The sequence below is a fragment of the Camellia sinensis genome, chromosome 12 (assembly GCF_055761805.1).
Source record: "Camellia sinensis isolate YWXY chromosome 12, ASM5576180v1, whole genome shotgun sequence".
Taxonomy (NCBI): domain Eukaryota; kingdom Viridiplantae; phylum Streptophyta; class Magnoliopsida; order Ericales; family Theaceae; genus Camellia; species Camellia sinensis.
The window spans coordinates 38,484,216-38,506,689 of NC_138972.1; the positions used below are offsets into that span (position 1 = coordinate 38,484,216).

The window sequence follows — 22,474 nt, forward strand, 5'->3', positions numbered from 1 at the left end:
ACTGACGTACATTCCCTCATTCACAGCCATGATATTCTGTACCACTCGAGCCTCAGCCAAAGTGAACCCGGATAAGAACACATCCTCAGTGCCGTGCTCGATTTCTAATACTGGCGTGGACACTTCCGGTGGTGGGTGGATTGATGAATTCCCAAAAACAATTGCTACCCCCTTCCCGCGAGGGTACTTCAGCATCTGATGCAAAGTGGAAGAGACTGCCTTGACCTGGTGCAACCACGGTCGCCGCAAGAGTAGGTTAAAGGTTGCGAGAACGTCCAAGACACGAAATTCAATGTTATGTTGTCCTGGACCAACCTGGGTCTGGATCTTAACAGTCCCCATCACTTCCCTGCTAGTGTTGTCGTAGGCTCTGATTACCTGCGTAGTTGGCACAAAGTCCGCGGGTTTCAACCCGATTGCATATGCTGCTCTGGCTGGGCCGACATTAATAGCGGACCCGGTATCGACAAGTACCACCAGTATCCACTTGTCTCTACATTCCACGGAAATGTAGAGGGGTTTGTTGTGATTTATGCCCTCAGGCGGTAGTTCCTTGTCTGAAAAGGTCAACGCCGGGGAACCTCCTCCCGGGAAAACCAGCCCAACCAACTGCTCTGGTGTAGTATCGATGGAGAGTTTGGACTTATCCATTGCAGTTAAAACAGCTTGTCTGTGTACCCGCGAAACCATAAGCAGTCCCCAGATGGAGATGTCTGCTTGTATCTTCTTTAGCTGTCTCAGCACAACTTCCTCTTCAATCTGCTTCTCTTTCTGCTTCTTTGCTTCTCTATCTTTCCCGGATGCCTCGGGTTGGTCTAGGTGCGGGGGCTTGAAGTACCGCCCGCTTCTCGTCATGTGATCCACTTCATCAAGATACCAAGTGTCATCCGGTTGGCCACTTCCCCAGTCTTCGTCTGTGTGGGCAAGACATAAGTCGTCGTCTTCCCACCACATTCCGCTGGCAGCCAACAGACACCTGTCTGGCTCCGGTCCACTCGCACTCGCAGTGCTCTCCGTCCACATGCTCGCAGCATTCTCTATCTTCGTGCACACAGCACTCTCAGTCCCCTCAGGGCCCTTAGATTTCCTAATTCTCTCGGCATCCTCAAACTTTTCTTGTTCCAGCTACGTCAGTACAGCTGGTTGTTCAACAATTCCCGTATCCGTAATGCCCAAGTCTCGAGCGGAATTCTTAGCACCGGCGCTCTCCGGCGATATAACTTGACTTCCGACCCTTCCAGCCACAGCTGTTACTATTGCCCCTGCCGGGCTCTGCTCTGGTTGGGGTTCCCCCACTACATCTGGTCGATCCTCGAGCCATCCAGTGGCCTCTGCCAATTCTTCATAGTCAAACCAGTTGATTGACGTATCCCCCGGTTCCTGGTCATCTAAAAATTGCAGGTTGGCAAAGTCCTCCTCTATGGCTGCCAGATCATCTGCCCCTTGCCTGAACCCATCTCCCTGGATTACACATAGCTCCCCTGTCTCTGGCAATTCTATACCCAGCCCATTCTGGCTTGTTGGTAAGATGTACTCGCTCGGATTGTAGGCTCCCCCAGTAAAGCTCTGTTCAATCTTGGTCTCAACAATCCCATCCTTCCCTGAAGTCTGCCCTGCCCCATCTTTGATGGTCACCACTGCGGGCTCTGGTTGGGTTATGGAGATGTCCAACATGCACAAGAAGTCAGTGCAGTCGGGGAGGAACACCTCCGGCTTGGGTAGGTGGGATGGGGTGATATAGATACTAGGATCGTAAGATGCGACCCCAGTTTGGATAAAGTTGATTCTATTGGGAGGGGGGCTTGGTTATGTGGTGGAAGAGGATTGGTCGTGACATTGGCTTTGTCGGGAGGCGCGATCACCTGCTTGTCAATAAGATCCTGGATCTCGTGACGCAATCTGTAACAACGGTCGATGTCGTGACCATGTTGTTGATGATACGCGCAGTATTTTGCTGGGTCATGAGAGGGAGGGAGTGGATTTGGTAGTGGCTTTGGCTCTGGGGGTTTCAAATGCTTTTTCCTGATCAATACCCCCAGAGCTTTGGACAGGGGCATGTATAAGGGTGTGAAGGTTCTTTGGCCTCGAGGTTGGAATCTGGTGGTTTGTGTGTTGCTTCCGGACGCGCCGGAGAAGGGTGTGGCCGCCATGGGCCTTGGAAGGGGAGGGGGAATGGTGGTGACCATACTCACATCTAAAGCTCTTGCAGTCGCAGCGCCACTCGGGCCCGCGTTGTTGTTTCGGTTGAATGTTCTCCGGGGTTGCTCCCGGTCTTGGTCGATCAGACCTTGTTTCATGGCATCCTCAATTTGCACCCCCATCTCGTGTAAATCTGAGAAAGTGGGGAAGGGGAGTACAATCATTCTCTGCATCAGCTTTGGTTGGAGATTGCGCACAATCATCCAGATTTGATCTTTATCGGTGGGCCTCAAGGTCATCATCGACGCCTTTGCCCTCCACCGGGTTACAAACTCTAAAAACGTTTCCTTGGGCTCCTGCCTTGTCGTCTCGAGATCATGAGTTGTGACCTCGATTTGCGTGTTATAGGAGTACTGCGCGACGAAGGCCTCGGCCATTTCATCCCAGTTCCGTTTGACATCATCTTCCAATTTTGCATACCAGATGGCAGCTACACCCGACAGGGTCCGGCCAAATAGTGAAAGCTTCTGGGGTCTAGTTAGGCCCATTGGCCGCAGGATGTCTGAGAATAGCCGAAGATGGACCATGGGGTCGCCAGACCCGTCAAAGCGGTCAATTTGTGGCATTTTGAACCTATCGGGCAATGTCACGGCTACATTGGTATATCCGTCCTCGATGTCCGAAATAGCTTTCACCCCTTGCAATTTCTTGAAGTGCTTCTCAAGCTTGCTCAATTTCAGAGCTGTATGGTCAATCTCGAACTCAAAGGGGGAGTCCGGGTGATTGGGTGTGTGGGTCTTGGACAGTTGTGGCGGGAGCGGGGGCGGAGCTGGTCCCGTTGGGAGGTTCGTGTCCTCTTGTAGGTTCTGGATATTCGGCACAGTATTCTGAGTGTTTGGTGGAGCGTTCTGAACAGTAGGTGTCTGCTCAGGTAACGGAGGTCCTGCCAGGGGAGGAACTTGATGCGAAGCAGATGCCGCATTCTGCTGTTGCAGTCTGGTAATTAGTTCAGCTTGTTGGGCCATGATCTCGGCCTGTTGCTTGGCAAACTCATCTCGGCGAATGACATCCTGCTGCATGGCTAGCATGGTTTCTTGTATTTGGCGCATCATCTTTTCAACTCCTGTTGGTGCCGCCATACTGTTTTGATCTATCTGAACTACTGGCAGATCTACCTCTATAGCAACAATGGGGATCTCAATCCGGCTGTCCACTGATGGGGGAAACCACTGTTCTGGTGATCTCTGTTCAGATACACTGCGCTTTGTCTGCCTTCTTCTGACGACGGGGGGTAGGGAATGAAACACTGGCTGTTCGTCAATTAGATCCTCAGATCGATTGAGTCGACGACCTCGTGTCCAAAGTGCTTAGGGGGTATCTGCTGGGTTTGAAGCAATTGTGCTAAAACTGCCCTAGCAAAAAGATAAATAAAGCAATAAGGAAATAAATAAACAGATAAACGGACAGCATAACAGCTTAAAATAAATGCATGACACACAACCGGGCATAACAACACGCAGTCGATAAGCTGAATACACACTGTCCTCAAACACTGATTATTATCCCTGTATCACTGTTCCCAAAACTGAATCTCTGATACCCGCTGTAGACACCCCATTTTTGACCGACCTTAAGACTTAAACGTCACCAGTTGAGCGCTTGGTGATATTGCATATCGCGCTCGTTCAGAAGTCTCAGAGTCGCGGCCATGAGCCCTGCCTCCGGACTTCCGAACCCTCTCCGGTGCCTTGTCTCGGTTTGCGAACCAGACTCAATTTTCTCTGTTTCTTTTCCTGAGGGAAGGGAGAGGTCCCGTAGACCATCTCTCAATGTCCGTAGGCTACATTTGGTGGTCGTAGGCCATTTTTCCCATTTCGGAGTCCGGTTTCCGGTTTTCGGAGCCGTCAGGCCGTGTGCCTCGGTTCGGGACCGCCTAACCATCTCCGTTTGTTCTGATTTTTGGCATACTTCCGTTGTACTCCCTTTTGAAGGACACTGGGGGCTGAGAAACCCACTTCGTGGCCGAACGCCACTTTCGGTGCTTGACAGCCCATTTTTGGGACCTCGAACTGCGCGTTTTGGTCCCCGAGCATTCGTTTTGCAACGGTTTTCGTTCATTTTTGGCAGGTACCTCTGTTTTATCACCGAGGAGGTCACTGAAGGGGGAGAGGCCAGTAATTGTTGCAGCAACCAGTTATACATCCTCCGACGCCCTCCGGCGCCCGTTTTTCACACTTCCGGGCTAATGTTGAACACCTTGGGCCCACATTCTTGAACTTTGAACCACATATTTGTGATGTACACACATGGGAGGACCCTAAAAAATGGTGGCCGGCCATTAATGTTACTTGACCCTTTTGACCCCCTCCTTCCGGGCTAATGTTGAACACCTTGGACCCATTTTCTTGAACTTTGAACCACATATTTGTGATGTACACACATGAGAGGACCCTAAAAGTTGGTGGCCGGCCAGTAATTCCACCTGACCCTTTTGAACCCCTCTTTCCGAGCTAATGTTGAACCCCTTGGACCCACTTTCTTGGACTTTTAACCACAGGGTTGTGTTGTACACAGATAGGAGGACACCATCAGTTGGTGGCCGGCCACTAAATCTGCTTGACCCTTTTGACCCCTAGCCGGACGGCTAGGGGGTGTGGCCGGCCGGCCACCTGGAGCAAAAGTAACTGGCCGGCCGAGTTCCTTGCACTGTGCACTTTACAGCTGTGGAGCTTTATCCCCCAGAAAATATCTTTATCCGGGAGATATTTTGTGGGGGAAAGTTGCTCTCCTTTTCCCCCACCTTTACACCCCCTTTTTGGCCCTTATAACCAGCTGGTGGCTTCACTTGTAGGGGTTAGGAAAATTGTTCTTCAAGCTTCCATACACAAATCCCTTTCTATACCTCTCATTTCCTTGAAAATTCCCAAGTCCCTAATCACCATTTCTTCTACACCACCAAGCTCTACCATCACCACTTCATTTCCAGCAACAAGGAAGGCTTCTCAAAGGCTAAAGGAGCTGCAAATTGATCCAAGAAGCAACAAAAGCTTTGATCTTCAAGGGTGAGTAACACTTCTCCTCTTTTGACCCTTTTTCTTGATCCATTTGTAAGCCCCATATGCTTTTTGTTTCAAGCTCCGGCCCTAACTTAAAGGGGCCCTCTTTTGAGCTCATCTTCACTTTTCATTAAGGGCTCAACCCTGTTTGAGCCCTCCATGATGCACTTGCTTCATTGATCCTCTTATATGTCATAATCTTGCATGCTATTTTTGGCCCATGAGTAATCTGTTTTTGAGCATGTTATAAACTGATATTAGGCTTATTTTGAGCCCCTCTTCAACATTGAAGAAGGGCTCAACACCATTTGGGACTTCCATGTTGTACTTACCTTTATACTCCCCTTTTGGTCCCATTTTTGCATGCAATGGCAGCCTACCATGCTTTTGTTTTTGGCCATTTTACAGTTCTGAAAAAGTGCTTATTTTGGTCCATTCTTCATGTTTCATTTAGGTCCTTTCATGGTTTGGGACCTCCATATGCCACTTCATGTTATATCTCTCTTTTATTCCCCATTCTTGCACGTTTAGTTAGCCTATCATGCTTTTGTTTTTGGCCATTTTACAGTTCTGGAAATAGTCTTATTTTGGCCTATACTTCATGTTTCATTAACATTTTTTTTCTATTTGGTGATTATTTTGTATACTTCATGTTATAGTACCTTTTGAGCCTCAATCTTGTGCCTTTTTTTAGCATGTTTGTATATTGATTCGAGGCTTGCCATATACTGTAAACATTCATATTTTTGGTCCCTCTTCAATGTTGTAGAAGGAAGTTTTTCAGTTTGGATTTTGCTTATACCACTTGCTTCATTACCCCTCTCTTGGCCCCTATTCTTGCATGCCATTTTTGCCCTACTTATGCTTGCCATTTGGCCATGTTTATAACTGTGAAAATGCCTTTTTTGGGACTTTCTAGCTTCTGTCTTTGCATTGCATGTCCATATTGTGCATGTTTGGCATAGCTATAGGCCATTTCGGGTGCCTAAATTTGCATTTCGGGACAATTCCATGCATTTCGTGTCATTTCGCCTCATTTCAGGACTGTTTTCTCCCATATTTTAGTGCTGAAATTCCATTAGAATGATTGCTATCCATTTCATGTCATTTCATCGCATTCTGCCATCGCCTCGGTTTGCGTGCCCGTGTGCACGCATTTCGAGGTACTTCATTTCTCATCCATCGGCATCCTATGTGAGTGTGGCTGAGGCTCACTCGTGTTGGTATAAGCCCATATCATGTTTTCATGTCATTTCATCGCATTCTGCCATCGCCTCGGTTTGCGTGCCCGTGTGCACGCATTTCGAGGCACTTCATTTTTCATCCATCGGCATCCTATGTGAGTGTGGCTGAGGCTCACTCGTGTTGGTATAAGCCCATATCATGTTTTCATGTCTTTTCATCGCATTCTGCCATCGCCTCGGTTTGCGTGCCCGTGTGCACGCATTTTGAGGCACTTCATTTTTCATCCGTCGGCATCCTATGTGAGTGTGGCTGAGGCTCACTCGTGTTGGTATAAGCCCATATCATATTTTCATGTCATTTCATCGCATTCTGCCATCGCCTCGGTTTGCGTGCCCGTGTGCACGCATTTCGAGGCACTTCATTTTTCATCCATCGGCATCCTATGTGAGTGTGGCTGAGGCTCACTCATGTTGGTATAAGCCCATATCATGTTTTCATGTCATTACATCGCATTCTGCCATTGCCTCGGTTTGCGTGCCCGTGTGCACGCATTTCGAGGCACTTCATTTTTATCCGTCGGCATCCTATGTGAGTGTGGCTGAGGCTCACTCATGTTGGTATAAGCCCATATCACATTTTCATGTCATTACATCGCATTCTGCCAATGCCTCGGTTTGCGTGCCCGTGTGCACGCATTTCGAGGCACTTCATTTTTATCCGTCGACATCCTATGTGAGTGTGGCTGAGGCTCACTCATGTTGGTATAAGCCCATATCATGTTTCATGTCATTCGCATTGTGTATGCCATTGCCTCGATTTGCGTGCCCGTGTGTACGCATTTCGAGGCATCTCCTTTTTTATAGCATTGTGCATACTAGGTTGTATCTTAGATCACATTCTGTCATTTTCTCGGTTTGCGTGCCCGTGTGCACGCATTTCGAGGCATCTCATTTTCATAGCATTGTGCATGTTAGGATTGTATCTTAGTCGCATTTCATGCATATCATGCATATTGCATCGTGTTCGGAATAGGAGTTAGCCCGGGCACGGGAAACGAGGTGCATTTCGTACTCCGAGTGACGGAATGTGTCTCAATTCCCCAGTCACCGACACTCCGGATTATCCATGATGGAGTTAGGTTTTAGCTGTAGTTTCATGTGCATTCATTCTATATTGAGTTGTGCATTTCGACTCCTCGGCCATCATGCCTCGGTATGCGTGATTGGTGGCACGAGGATCGAGACATGCATATATCTGTGCAAATACATTGCTATGCCCCTTTCCTGCTCTCTGTTACAGCAAAACGAAGAATCAGCAACTTTTTTGGGGTTTGGCACGCATTTCAAGAGCAGGTGTAAACAGAGGCTAATTGGGGCATTCCGGTAGATTTCCGCTTAAGGCAACCCGGACATGCATCATCCATCAGAAGCAAGGCAGTCCCTGGCTTGCACGGCAGTTTTACTTGCTTTCTTAGTTAATTCATTAATTAATTAGGAATTTGTATATTATTCGGACTGTAATATTTGGACTGTAATATTCTTTCATTTGGGACTGTATTATTTATTCGGACCCTCCGAGTGAGGGCATAACTGTAATAAGTGTGCGTGAGTGTGATGTATGTCTTCCAACCCCACGTCTTTCTCCCTTTTATTTATCCGCTTACGATGGTTAGATTAGGGCATATTTCGATTAGCATACAGTATGATAACATGTTTGCATCATTCATCTGTATTGCATGCATCAGGCTCGGCGCATCATACTAACTGCATTGTATTTTCAATTCTAAATTGAATACATGTTAGTTGTAGCATTTCATATACCATCTTAGAATAGCCGAGCCTGCTATAGTTGCATTTTGCATGTGTTGCATTAGGCATTTCTGTATACTTAGGTTTCATGCATGATTTCTAATAAGTTTCTATTTTGGCTTGGAGTACCCGGTAAGCTTTATGCTTTAGCATCCTTGCATGCGTGTGAGTGACTGCCATGAATAGCATGCTTACCATGAGGCTATGTGCTTATGTGATATAACTGCCTGAATGCCTGTGGGTGGAGGCTGGGTTATCTGAATTGGAGTAAATCATCAAATGTTTCAAGCCTACCTGCAGGTAGCAAACCATTTTCAAAAAGCGAACATGAAATGTTTTTTTGTTCCAATTCAGGCGATCCAGTCTATACTTGTATGCTGTGCGTATCATATAATAACCTAGGCTAATAAACCAGTTTAAGAACATACAATGTTTTCAAAAATAGATATCATGGTTAATAGAGGCCGGTCTATGACCGGGCGAGCGGGGGTGCTCACGAAGTGACCTTCCCCAATCGTACCCAAGTTCCCGAGCCGAGGCAACTTTGGTGATGACGGACACGTGGCCTTTTGGCACCGCGTCAGGGTTTCCTAAATTTCCCAAAATAAAATATTTAGGTAGCGACTCTGTATCTGGCAAAGCAGTCCATGTTTGGCACTTCTTTCAAAAATCTGTTTTCTCAAAACGATTTGCCGGATTTGGACTCTTTGGTTCAGACTTAGAACCGTGACTGACAAAGTCGAGTCCGAGCTGTAGCGAGGCCCCCCCCCCCCCCCCCGCGGGCTTGTCTACAGTTTCTGGCGACTCTGCTGGGGATTTAGAGAACTTGACTCGAACTCATGATATCTGTTTTTGACTACACTTGTGTGATTCTTTGCATTGCATTTGCATTGGTGCGCCTAGGACACCGTGTTTGCCATCTTCTATTCCTGAACGGTTTGCCGGACGCTTGTCTTGTCAAGGCATGACCATAAGGCTGACCGGTTGTGGGCTCTGCCAGTATGGGAACACAAACCCCGGTTTTACCGGGGCACCCTCTTTGACCATTCGACCTAGTGCATATTCGGATCCATAGTGACCATTCCAAATTAGGACAGGTTGCTTACCCGTTTATAGGTTGTTTGAAACCGCTCTGTGCGTAGTGAAACCCTAGCTCCTGACACGATAGGACAGGGAAACCCTACCCCAACATAGGGGTGTTTTGGCTCTCACTTATCTGTTATGTGCTTTAGAGTGCGTCTCTACAGGAATGCATGTATCAGTATATGAGTTTGGGCATCAAGCCTGCGGGCTTCAGTTCAGTATTGTCAGTATCAGGCCTGCGGGCATCAGTTCAGTATTATGGGTATCAGGCCTGCGGGCATCAGCCAGTATTTGAGAATCAGCTATCTGCGGATATCAGATCCTGTTTTAGGGGATAGTGATACAGGGATAATAATTAGTGTTTGAGGACAGTGTGTTTTCAGCTTATCAACTGTGTGTTGTTATGCCCGACTGTGTGTCATGCATTTTATTGTAAGCTGTTATGCTGTCCGTTTATCTGTTTATTTATTCCATTTTGCTTTATTTATCTTTTGCTAGGTCAGTTTTAGCACAATTGCTTCCAACCCAGCAGGCATTCCCCAAGCACTTTGGACACGAGGTCGTCGACTCCATCGATCTGAGGATCTAATCGACGGACAGCCAGTGTTCCATTCTCTACCCCATGTTACCAGAAGGAACCAGAAAAAGCGCAGTGTATCTGAACAGAGATCACCAGAACAGTGGTTTCCCCCATCAGTGTACAGTTGGATTGAGATCCCCATTGAGACAGATCTGCCAGTAGTTCAGACAAATCGAAACAGTATGACGGCACCAACAGGAGTTGAGGAGATGATGCGCCAAATGCAGGAAACCATGCGGGCCATGCAGCAGGATGTCGTTCGCCGGGATGAACTCGCCAAGCAACAATCTGAGATTATGACCCAGCAAGCTGAGCTGATTACCAGACTGCAACAACAGAATACAGCATCTGTTTCACACCAAATTCCTCCTCCGGCAGGGGCTCCATTACCTGAGCAGGCACCTACTGTTCAGAACGCCCCACCAAATGCCCAGAATACCCTGCCGAATGTCCAAAATTTACAAGAGGACACGAATCTTCCAACGGGGCCAGCTCCGCCCCCGCTTCCACCACAACTGTCCAAGGTCCATGCACCCAATCGCCCCGACTCTCCCTTCGAGTTCGAGGTTGATCATACAGCTCTGAAATTGAGCAAACTGGAGAAGCTCTTTAAGAAATCCCAAGGGGTCAAGGCTATGCCGGATATCGAAGACGGATATACCGAGGAGGCCGTAACACTCCCCGATAGGTTCAAAATGCCACAAATCGACCGCTTTGACGGGACCGGCGACCCCATGGTCCATCTCCGACTGTTTGCAGACATCTTGCGGCCAATGGGCCTAACGCGACCACAAAAGCTTTCATTATTCGGCCGAACCTTGTCGGGAGTGGCCGCCCACTGGTACGCAAAGTTACAAGATGAAGTGAAGAAGAATTGGGATGAGATGGCTGAGGCCTTTGTCACGCAATATTCATACAACACTCAGATCGAGATCACAACCCGTGATCTTGAAACGACAAGGCAAGAGCCCAAGGAAACTTTCTCGGACTTTGTGATCCGATGGAGGGCAAAGGCGTCAATGATGACTTTAAGGCCCACGGACAAAGATCAAATCCGGATGATTGTGCGCAATCTCCACCCAAAATTGATGCAGAGAATGATTGTAGTCCCCTTCCCTACTTTCGCAGATTTACATGAAATGGGGGTGCAAATCGAAGACGCAATGAAACAAGGTCTGTTTGACCACGACAGAGAACAACCGAGGAGGACTTTCAACCGTAACAACAATGCGGGCCCGAGTGGCACTGCAAATACGAGAGCCTCGGAAGTTAGTATGGTCACCACCACTCCCCCTCCCCCTCCAAGGCCCATAGCTGCCACACCCTTCTCCGGCGCGTCCGGAAGCAACACACAAACCAACAGATTCTAACCGCGAGGCCAAAGAACCTTTACCCCACTATATATGCCCCTGACCAAAGTTCTGGGAATATTGATCAGAAAAAATCATTTAAAACCCCTGGAGCCAAAGCCATTACCGAATCCACTCCCCCCCTCTTATGACCCAGCAAAGTACTGCGCGTATCACCAACAACACGGTCACGATACCGACCGTTGTTACAGATTGCGTCATGAGATCCAGGATCTTATTGACAAACAGGTGATCGCGCCTCCTGATAAACCCAATGTCACAACCAACCCTCTCCCACCACATAACCAAGCTCCTCCTCCCCGTAGAATCAATTTTATCCAGACTGGGGTCGCATCTTACGATCCTAGCATCTATATTACGCCCACCCACCTACCCAAGCCGGAGGTGCTCCTCCCCGACTGCACTGACTTCTTGTGCATGGTGGACATCTCCAAAACCCAACCAGAACCGACGGTGGTGACCGTCGAAGATAGGGCAGGGCAGATTTTGGGAGAGAATGAGATTGTTGAATCTGAGACTGGACAGAATTTTGCTGGGGGAGCCTATGATCCAAGAGTATATCCTATCAACGAGCCGAATTGGGCTAGGTATAGAATTGCCAAAGACAGGAGAGCTATGCATGATCCGGGGGGATGGATCTGGGCTATGGGCAGATGATCTGACAGCCGTAGAGGAGGACTTTGCCAACTTGCAATTTTTCGATGACCAGGAACTGGGGGATACGTCAATCAACTGGTATGATTATGAGGGATCAGCGGAGGCCACTGGATGGCTCGAGGATCAACCAGATGCAGTGGGGGAAGCCCAACCAGAACAGAGCCCGGCAGGGGCAGAAGTATCAGTTGTGGCCGGAATGGCCGAAAGTCAAGTTGTATCGCCGGAGAGCGCCGGTGCTAAGAATTCCGCTCGAGACATGGGCATTATGGATACGGGAATTGTTGAACAAACAGCTGTACTGATGCAGCTGGAACGAGAAAAGTTTGAGGAAGCCGAGAGAATCAGGAAAGCTAAAGGCCCTGAGGGGACTGAAAGTGCTGTGTGCACGAAAATGGAGAATGCTGCGAGCATGTGGACAGAGAGTACTGCAAGTGCAACTAAACAGGAGCCAGACAAGTGTCTGTTGGCTGCCGATGGAATGTGGTGGGAAGACGATGACTTATGTCTTGCCCACAAGGATGAAGACTGGGGGAATAATCAACCGGATGACACTTGGTACCTCGATGAGGTTGACCATATGACAAGAAGTGGGCGGTACTTCAAACCCCCACACCTGGGCCAACCCGAGGCATCCGGGAAGGATAGAGAAGTGGAGAAACAGAAGGAGAAGCAGATTGAGGAGGAAGCTGTGCTGAAACAGTTAAAGAAGATACAAGCAGACATCTCCATCTGGGGACTGCTAATGGCATCACCAGTACATAGGGAAGCTGTCCTATCTGCTATGGACAAGTCCAAACTCTCCATAGACACCACGCCTGAACAGCTGGTTGGGCTGGTTTTTCCTGGAGGAGGTTCCCCGGCATTAACCTTTTCGGACAAGGAACTACCGCCTGAGGGCACAAGTCATAACAAACCTCTCTATATTTCTGTGGAATGTAGAGATAAGTGGATACCGGTGGTACTTGTTGATACCGGGTCTGCGATTAATGTCTGCCCAACCAGAACGGCATATGCAATCGGGTTGAAACCCATGGACTTCGTCCCAACTACCCAAGTGATCAGAGCATACGACAATACCAGCAGAGAAGTGATGGGGACTGTTAAGATTCAAACCAAGGTTGGTCCAGGACAACACAACATCGAATTTCATATCTTGGACGTTCCCGCAACCTTTAACCTACTTTTGGGGCGACCGTGGTTGCACCAGGTCAAAGCAGTCTCGTCCACTCTACATCAGATGCTAAAGTACCCCCACGGGAAAGGGGTAGCGATAGTTTTTGGGAATTCATCAATCCATCCGCCGCCGGAAGTGTCCACACCTGTCTTGGAGATCGAGCACGGCACGGAGGATGTGTTTCTATCGGGGTTCACTTTGGCCGAGGCTCAAGTGGTGCAGAATGTCATGGCTGTGAATAAGGGTATGTACGTTAGTGCTCAATCTATCTACCTCATGAACAAGCTAAAACATACCCCTGGGATGGGATTAGGGAGAAGCGGCCGGAAGGGCGTCTCAGTGTTGGCCGAAGTGCCACACAACCCTCACGCCTTTAGACTGGGTTATCTGCCCACCAAGGAGGATTGGGTGAGGAAAGGAAAAGAAATGGCCGGAAGGGCCAGAGCAAAGAAGGCCGGGAAGCCATTTGAGTTAATGCACAGGCCCATCTGGGGTACCCTAAACGGACGTTTCGTCCAGGAGGGGGAAGATTTTCCATTCTGCGGCTTCCCGGAGCCATGGCTAAACGCGGAGGGGAAGCGCGTGCCTGGTTTTGAAATGTTCTTCGACATACAATTATCTGGGGATGACGTTGCCGAAGCGCAGACAGACCCACCAACTGAGGTTGAGCAATGTGAAACAGTGGATCCTGAGAGCACAGAGCTTGAAATGGGGGTAGCACTGGCGAGTCTACTATCAGATCCTCCGATCGGCCAAGAGTGCTTGGGGGATAACTCTTCGGTTTCTGTGATTGGAGATGAAATAGCTGCGGGCTTTCCAGCGCCGATCTTGGATGCATCTATCGCACCTTCTCTCATCTGGCAATATGAAGAAGGCTTTTTATCTAGTAGCTCCGGGTCAGGTAGTGAGCCGGAATCTGATTCTACCGAATCTTGTGCGTCGAAATCAGATTCCAGCTCGACTGAGTCTGAGTCCGGTATTCCTGGGGGTGATAACCTGGATGCCACAGTCCTGTCTAGGTCGTCATTTTCATTTTCTTTTGAGTCTGTTGTAACAGAGGAATCTGACGGCTTGGAAATATTTAATGAGAATGATGTGGATGTGGTTTCCGAGTATTTTTCTGTGCCTTTGATTTATTGCTTAAATCAGGATTTTCAAAATTTTGATGAAAACAACGAGGAAGAAATTCCCCCAGTTTTGCAACGATTAATTGATCAAGAGCAGGAAAGATTTGTTAAACCTTTAATGGATGAAATCACTACTGTGAATGTTGGTACTGAGAAGGACCCGCGGCTGGTCCAGATCGGGTCCACGTTGTCTTCGGAGGAGCGCGAGCGCTTAGTCGCTTTATTAAAAGATTTCAAAGATGTTTTCGCGTGGTCCTACGAAGACATGCCTGCAATCGATCCTGAGATTTTACAGCAACGGATCCCTCTTGATCCCGAGGCCCGCCCTGTCAAACAGAAACTCAGAAGGATTCGCCCGGACTGGGCCCTCAAAATTAAGGAAGAGGTCACCAAGCAAATTGACGCATGGTTCCTGCTGGTATCTGAATATCCAACTTGGTTGGCCAACATTGTTCCGGTGCCAAAGAAGGACGGCAGGATTCGGGTCTGTGTAGACTTCAGAGATTTGAACAGGGCCAGTCCGAAGGACGACTTTCCCTTGCCACACATTGATGAATTGGTGGATTTCATAGCGGGACACGCCTTGCTTTCGTTTATGGATGGTTTCTCAGGCTATAATCAGATAGTAATGGCACCCGAAGACCGGGAGAAGACTGCGTTCACTACCCCGTGGGGTACATATTGTTATAGAGTGATGCCATTCGGGTTGAAAAATGCTGGAGCTACGTATCAACGGGCAGCAACTACAATATTACATGATATGATTCATAAAGAGGTCGTGGTGTATGTGGACGACATGATTGTCAAGTCCAAAGAAAGAGAGGGCCACTACACCGCCTTACAAAAATTCTTTCAAAGGATCAAAGAGTTTCGGCTGCGACTGAATCCCCAGAAATGCACGTTTGGTGTTACAGCAGGGAAGATGCTAGGGTTTCTGATTACACAAAGGGGCATCGAGGTCGACCCTTCCAAAATCAAGGCCATCTTAGAAATGCCACCTCCAAGGACTGAAAAGGAGGTGCGAGGCTTTCTGGGTAAAGTGCAATTCATAAGACGGTTTATTTCTAAATTAACCTTGACTTGTGAACCACTTTTTGGTCTCCTGAAGAAAGGAATGAAATTCCAATGGGACGGCCGATGTCAAGCAGCTTTTGAGCAGATCAAAGAGTATCTACAGAACCCGCCCGTGTTGTCACCACCAGAGCCGGGGAGACCGTTGATATTGTACCTTTCGGTAACTGAGACTACCATGGGCTGCATGCTCGCGCAGGAGTCAGAAGACAAAGTGGAAAGAGCCATCTACTATCTGAGCAAAAAGATGCTGGATTACGAGACCCGCTATACACCGCTGGAGAAGGCTTGTTTGGCCTTGGTATGGGCAACCAGGAAGCTGCGGCACTACCTGTTAGCTCACTCTGTAATGTTGGTTTCGCGTTTAGATCCCATCAAATATCTTTTCGAGAAACCAGCACTTACGGGTAAGCTAGCTCGTTGGCTGCTGTTGCTCTCCGAATTTGATTTGAAGTTTGTAACGCGCAAGTCAGTAAAAGGGAGAGCGGTAGCGGAGTTCCTTGCCGACCACCCGGTTGAGGGGGATGAAGCGGTTGAGTATCTATTCCCAGATGAAGCCATTCTGCATGTCGAAGATGAAACTTGGACGATGTACTTTGACGGAGCGTCAAACCACTATGGGTATAGGATAGGGGTGTTGCTGATAGCGCCTGACGATTCTCGTATCCCTTTAGCATTCAAGCTCCAGTTCAAAGTCTCGAACAATGAGGCAGAGTATGAGGCATGTATTGCTGGCCTGGAAGCAGCCCTAGAACTAGGGGCAAGACGATTGGACGTCATTGGGGACTCAAACCTTGTTGTGTCTCAAGCAAAAGGAGATTGGAAAGTCAAGGAGGAAAGGATGATAATTTACCACCAAACCTTGGATCTGCTAATTCCTCGGTTTGAAAAGCTAAATTTCACCCACCTCGTAAGAGAGAACAACAGGTTTGCAGATTCATTAGCAACTCTATCTTCTATGATAGACATCCCGTTCGGAGTCCGGATGCGTCCAGTCATTATTGATCAGAAGTTCGTGCCAGCATACGAGTCGATTTCCGCCATAGATGAGGTTCAAGACGGCAATCCCTGGTATTACGACATCTGGAACTTCTTGGAAAAGGAGACATATCCACCGGGGGCAAATGCCAAGGACAAGAGGGCTGTCAGGAGAATGGCTGCTCAGTTTATCATCTGCGGGGGAAAGCTGTACAAAAGGAGTCATCTGGGAATGCATAAGCTCTGTGTAGAAGCTGAAGAGTCGAAACGCCTGATGGAAGCCATCCATGGGGGGGAGTGCGGTGCACACATGAATGGAGTAATGCTGGCCAGAAAAATCCTCAGACAGGGTTACTACTGGTCAACCATGGAGGAGGATTGTATTAGTTTTGTTCGGCGATGCCACAAGTGTCAAATTCATGCAAACCGCATGAACATCCCGCCGTCAAAGCTGTACAACATGACTTCACCATGGCCTTTTTCAGTCTGGGGAATTGATGTGATCGGAGCTGTTACCCCGAAAGGGTCAAACGGGCATGAGTTTATCCTAGTAGCGATAGATTATTTCACAAAGTGGGTCGAGGCCCAATCATACGTGGTGTTGAAGGCGTCACACGTCGCGAAGTTCATCAGAAACAACATCATCTGCCACTACGGGGGTGCCAAACGAGATAATTTCAGATAATGGTTCCTACTTCAAGAAAGAAGTGATAGACTTGTTGGAGAAATACAATGTGGCTTTCCATAAGTCATCCACATACCGGCCGCAGACCAACGGAGCGGTTGAGGCCGCCAACAAGAATATCAAGCATATACTACAGAAGATGGTGGAAACCTATCGGGATTGGCCGGACAAGCTACCATTTGCTCTGTGGGGCTACAGGACTTCAATCAGGACTTCTACTGGAGCAACTCCATATTCATTGGTCTATGGAATGGAGGCTGTTCTACCCATTGAGATTGAGGTTCCGTCGTTACGAGTATTGGCTGAATGCCAGATAGCCGAAGCAGATTGGCAGCAAAGCAGATTCGAAGAACTCATGCTCTTTGATGAAAGAAGACTGAAAGCACTGTACCACATCCAAGGCTATCAACGCAGAATTGCCCGGGCTTTCAACAAGAAGGTTAAGTCCAGGAATCTGAAAGAAGGAGATTTGGTGCTCAAAGACAACCGAGCTCCCATCCACGACCCAAGGGGCAAGTTCAAACCCAATTGGATGGGTCCTTACATCATCAAAGCTATCTGGTCAGGTGGAGCTGTGGTTCTGATGGATCTAGATGGCTTGGAGTTCTCACAACCGATCAATATGGACAAGTTGAAGAAATACTATCCTTGAGAGGCTCGCCAGGCCGAAAACCCGAAAGGGCGACCTAGGCAAAAGTCAGAGCACAAAAAAATTAGAAAATATAAAAACTGAGCTCGCAAGGTTGAAAACCCGCAAAGGGCGGCCTTGGCAAAAGTTAGAGCGCAAAAGGAGAGTGAAAATACTCGAGTGAACCTCGGCCTGAACTACGTAAGGCTTGATTCCCATCTTTGGGATACGTAGGCAACTTCACCTTGAAGTTCAGCCATAAAATTTTCCCTGATCAACTCTGTCCATTTTGATCATCTCAGTCATCTTTATCCATCAGCATTTATCGTGATCTCCGGTACAGTGCTGTTCAGACTAAGGGCAACTTCCCGTTGCCGCGACGGTGCAAAGTTACTCAGACAAGGGGCAACTTTCCGTTGCCATGAAGTGCCGCATTGTTCTTCAGACTAGGGGCAACTTTCCAGTTGCAAGGATCTGGGGTTGTGCATCTCAGTGACAGATTTTCGGCGTGTCCAATTTTGATCCACATCGAAAATAGTTTTGAAAAGTTTTAATAAAAGTTGACTTTGTTCAAATCAATCTTTTTACGACTAAGACCATTTTTGGACCCTAAGCGGAAAATTTTCAGTACCATAACTTTCAATTTCATTGATTTCAAAATTGAGTTCTCCTGCTCTTGCATTACAATCGAGGTTGCTTTTTTTGGTACATTCATAAAGAAAACTTGAAAACGCTAAATAAGCAATAAATTTGGGGCATAGTTGAATCAAGTATCTCTGCGTCCCCTCCCAGAGCTGGACGGAGCATCTGATGCCAAGCTAGGCCCAACCTGTGCCTCCTCATTGAGCCAATCCAAGCACTCATCGGACAAAGTGCAACTGAAAGTAGAAGCAGGGGCCAGGAGATCTCTAGTCCTCCATGTTGTGGCATATCGGGCAAGGTGTGCACCCCGGATCGGGAAAGCGGCTGGGTACTCAATCCCCTCCGGTGGGCAAGTCTGATCATGACCAAACTGACGCAGGAACCGGAACGGAAAATAGAATACGCAGTGGGTTAGACCAATCAATTGGATCCCAATCAGCCGGGACATACTATAGCTCATTGCCGGGAGGTTGAGCCAAGGGCAACGCCAAGCAATGCCGTCTGCGGACAAATTGCACATCCAATCGAACCACCACCTTTCGTCAAGAGCATTGACTAGGCGCTGCCGAAAGAAGTAGCCTCGAGCTGAATAGGCCGGGCAAGAGTCCACAACCTGCAACTTGTCCATTAACCATACCTAGGGGAGGGATGGAAAATGAGAGAATAAAGAACAAAGAGATGTACGATGAGAAAAAAAGTAAGACAAGGGTTTTGTGAGAAAAAAAAAAACCGAGCCTGAGGGTTGAGTGATGTGAGCAAATATATATGTAAGGTTGGGTGGGAAACATTACCTGCAGCAGCAGTGGACTCCCAGCAAACCTAGTCGCCTCCCGGCGATAGACAGAATCTAAGCCCATCAGTGTCTCGGCCAAGGTCATGGCAATACAGCTCTTTCCTTCTCTCAAACCTTGGGCGACTTCAATCAGGCGAATGCTAGCCCCGCCAAAGCCCGAGGAAAGCAGAAAGTGAGGCAACAAACATAAGCAGAGGGCGTGTTGCCGGAAACCCTGCCAATAATGGTTGATGCGGTCACGGGCGTCGGAAAAACGATGGATCAAGCCGAGGATGTCCAGTTCCCCACTACAGATCAGAGATCGAGCGTCATGCGCCGTGAGCCCACACATCCGCCCTAAAGCCTGAGCGTGGCCAAAACGGAGCTGGGGCAAGATCACTTCAGAGCATTCAGACTCCATCAAAACCTAAAAATCTTCGAAAGTAGGACATACCTCTTGGCCGCCGAAGCTAAAAACATGTGTCACTGGATTCCAGAACCTTGCCGCGGCATGGAGAAAAGGGAGGTGTAGCGAAGTACGGCTCAGCGTGAATAGTGCATTCAAGCCGAAACCCCGGAAATTCAGCTTTTCCGAGCCATCTAGAGAAGAGATCCAAGATGTGACATTTTCTGCGAGAAACGCCTCCATCTTTGTCTAAAACTAAGATGAAATGAATGTTCCCGAAGTTGAGGCTTTTATAAAGGGAAAAACACTATTCACGGGGACACGTGTCAAAAACCAGGAGGCTACAGGAATAGCTGGCCGGCCGGCCACCTTTTCTGGCTGGCCAGCCATTTAGTTTTTGCAAAACTGGCCGGCCAGCTGTCTCTCTCCACAAAATTGGCCGGCCGGCCCCCAGAGGTGGCCGGCAATGCTGCAGTGTATCTCCTCGGCTCTGTTTTACTCTTCGAGGGGAAGTTTCAAGCATTTCCATGCAACGGGAGAGTCAAAGGCCTTCATCTCCCTCCGTTTCGGATGCATTCCGATGCCCAGATCGTCAGAAGTACACTCTGTTGTCATTTTTTTATCGAGTTGTTGTTTTGATTATCGAGTTGTTGTTTTGCTTATCGAGTTGTTTGTCGAGCGGACGTGTTTCGTGTTTTCGAGTCATTGTTCTCTGTCTAAAACAATCTTCGTTTAAAGTCTTGTTTATTTGCGTTGTCAACATTGTTGCATTTTGCTTATCGAGTTGTAAACTTCCTAAGGTTCTGTTATATCTTAGTAAGTTGAGTTGCTTAGTTTGTTGTGTCGGTTCACTACCTGACTTGGTGATTACACAATGCACATTCCCATTCAATTTCATTTTTGTGCAAAATAAAATGATGCGATACGATGCTAAAAGTTTAAAATACAAAACATCTTTTCAAAAGCTATTTCATTCCATCATGGCTTTACAACAAACAAAGGTACAAGTTTTACAAAAAAATACAAACTGCCTAACAATGTGCAAAGTGCTACAAACTACTAGCAAAAAGAAAAATAAAGCAGGAAACAGTGGCATCAATGTCCTCGGGAACGGGAATGAGAAGCACTCATCATCCTCTTCTGCGGGACAACCTCTGCGCCATCATCATCATCTGGGTCGGAGCTGTCATCCTCAGGATCCCTCTCAGCCTCACCTCTGTTCCCCGAACCAAAACCGGAGCCCCCCTCCTCAGCAGATGTCTCTGACTGACGGTCGGTAGCCTCCTCCTCCTCCTCAGCATCCTCCTCCTCCTCATCAGGCTCCACCTCCACAACGTGAGCCCTGCGTCTGCGGACAGGCCCTCCTCGAGCTCCCCGAAAAGCCCTAGATGGCCCGGCTCCTCGGGAAGGCCGGGATGGCCCCACCCCCTGAAAAGGCCCGGGTGACCCAACTCCCTGAAAAGGCCCAGACGGCCCAGCTCCCCAAGGAGGCCCGGGTGGCCTGGCCTGCGGCTGACCGGACCATGAAGGCATCTGAAAACAAAAAGTTCAATTCAAATACATCAGTCCGAATATATACATCAGATGCAGATACAAGCAAAGGCTACGTGAAGTGGGTGCGTGTAAATGCAATGTCCAAGTGGGGTGTGTGTCAGATGTGCTCTACACAAGTAGTCTATCGATGCAGTAGAAATCAACATGTCATCAGAAGTATGATAAATGCCAGAAAACTGAAGGGTACCTGAATGCCCGCGACAGACAACTGTGCCTCCCTACGCAGGACCATGCCCTCGAGTGTGGCCACCAGTCCAACCACCTCCTCCATGTACCCTCGTGGTGGCTGCAAATATGAGCTCATAATCATCAGTGAACAAAAATGTCTAAACATCTGAATGATGAATGAAAAACAGCGGAGCATACCAGCGGTGAGTCAGGATCAATGGCGTATCGATCACTGGGCATCGGAGGCTCTAGCGGAATCGGAGTCGGGGAGATAGCTCCATACTGCCACGCCATCAACTCAGTGGGCATATCTGGCCATCCAGGATGAGGATAAGCCGACGGAGTCGGAGGAACCGGTCTACTCCCACCTCTAGATGTACCAGCCCTGCTAGTAGAAGGGGCGTCTGCAGCCCGAGCCCGAGCCTGGCCCGAGGATGACATACCGGCAGGCCTCATCATCGGGATACGAGCTCCCGTCAATGGAGGCATCAAGTATATGTGACGGTAAGTGGCGTAGTCCCCCTCCTCAATATATAGTAAAGCATCACTACCCAGCATGGCGCCGACTACCTCCGAGTAAGAGAGCCTGTCAGCAGTCCGCATGCTGACTGGGGGCACTGCGGGAGGATCCTGAGAAAGATACCCCCATACCTGACGCAGAAAGCGTTCCCCCAGAAACCATGCCCTGCCAACCGGCCCTTCGAGCAGGACCCTATACTGGGAGATATCCGACCCTCTGGTATACTGAAGTCGGAGACCGTCACCCAGGGACACCCAGGGCTGCCATGTGATCTACGGATGATAAATGCATAAACCAATCAGAAATCAAGAATATACAGAGCAAATCAAAGATGAAAATGAAAGGAACTGAAAGTTCTGAGGTACCTCTGAATGTCGCACAGTGTCAAAGTACTGTCGCAGGTAAAGGAGGGTCTCTCGAGGTCTCGGCCGGTGCGGGCCCTCAAACACCAGTGAGTATGGGGTCATGGGAACCCCTGCCACCTCCAACTCTGGGGCTAATGCTGGGAAGTATACATAGACCCATAGCTGAGAAAAGCAGTGCAGAATGTAAGTACGAAATGCTGAGAGCAAAATACAGACTGTAAAAGTGCGCTGTGTGTGCAATGTACAAGTAATGAAGAGCAGAAATGTAAATCAAGAGGACAGAAAAGTACCTCCCAGGCTCTCCAGTAGCCACCAAGTAAATCGCCCCGCCCGCGGGAGGTCGCGCTCATATAAAAGTAAAGGGTAGCCAGCCCGGCGCCCCCCCAGTCAAATCTACTGACCTGTGATAGGTCGACCAGAGCGCTCAGCAGATATAACCCAACTGTGTTCCCGCTATCGGCGAACAGGGTAGTCCCGAAGAGGAACATAAGGAAACCACGGGCGTA

General features: G+C 48.5%; 1 protein-coding gene across 1 annotated transcript in view; it reads right to left on the bottom strand.

Moving 5' to 3' along the window:
- LOC145803512 (uncharacterized) overlaps positions 1-21,688 on the bottom strand; it is a 68,147-nt gene extending 46,459 nt beyond the window's left edge. The window contains exons 1-3 of the mRNA XM_082896797.1: positions 21,282-21,688; positions 21,103-21,201; positions 20,514-20,894 (exon numbers count right to left, since the gene is read on the bottom strand). Of these exons, the coding sequence (XP_082752923.1) occupies positions 20,514-20,894; positions 21,103-21,201; positions 21,282-21,686 (885 nt within the window). The 5' untranslated portion in view covers positions 21,687-21,688. The remainder of the gene's footprint in view (positions 1-20,513; positions 20,895-21,102; positions 21,202-21,281) is intronic.
- Between the last annotated feature and the right edge of the window lie 786 nt (positions 21,689-22,474).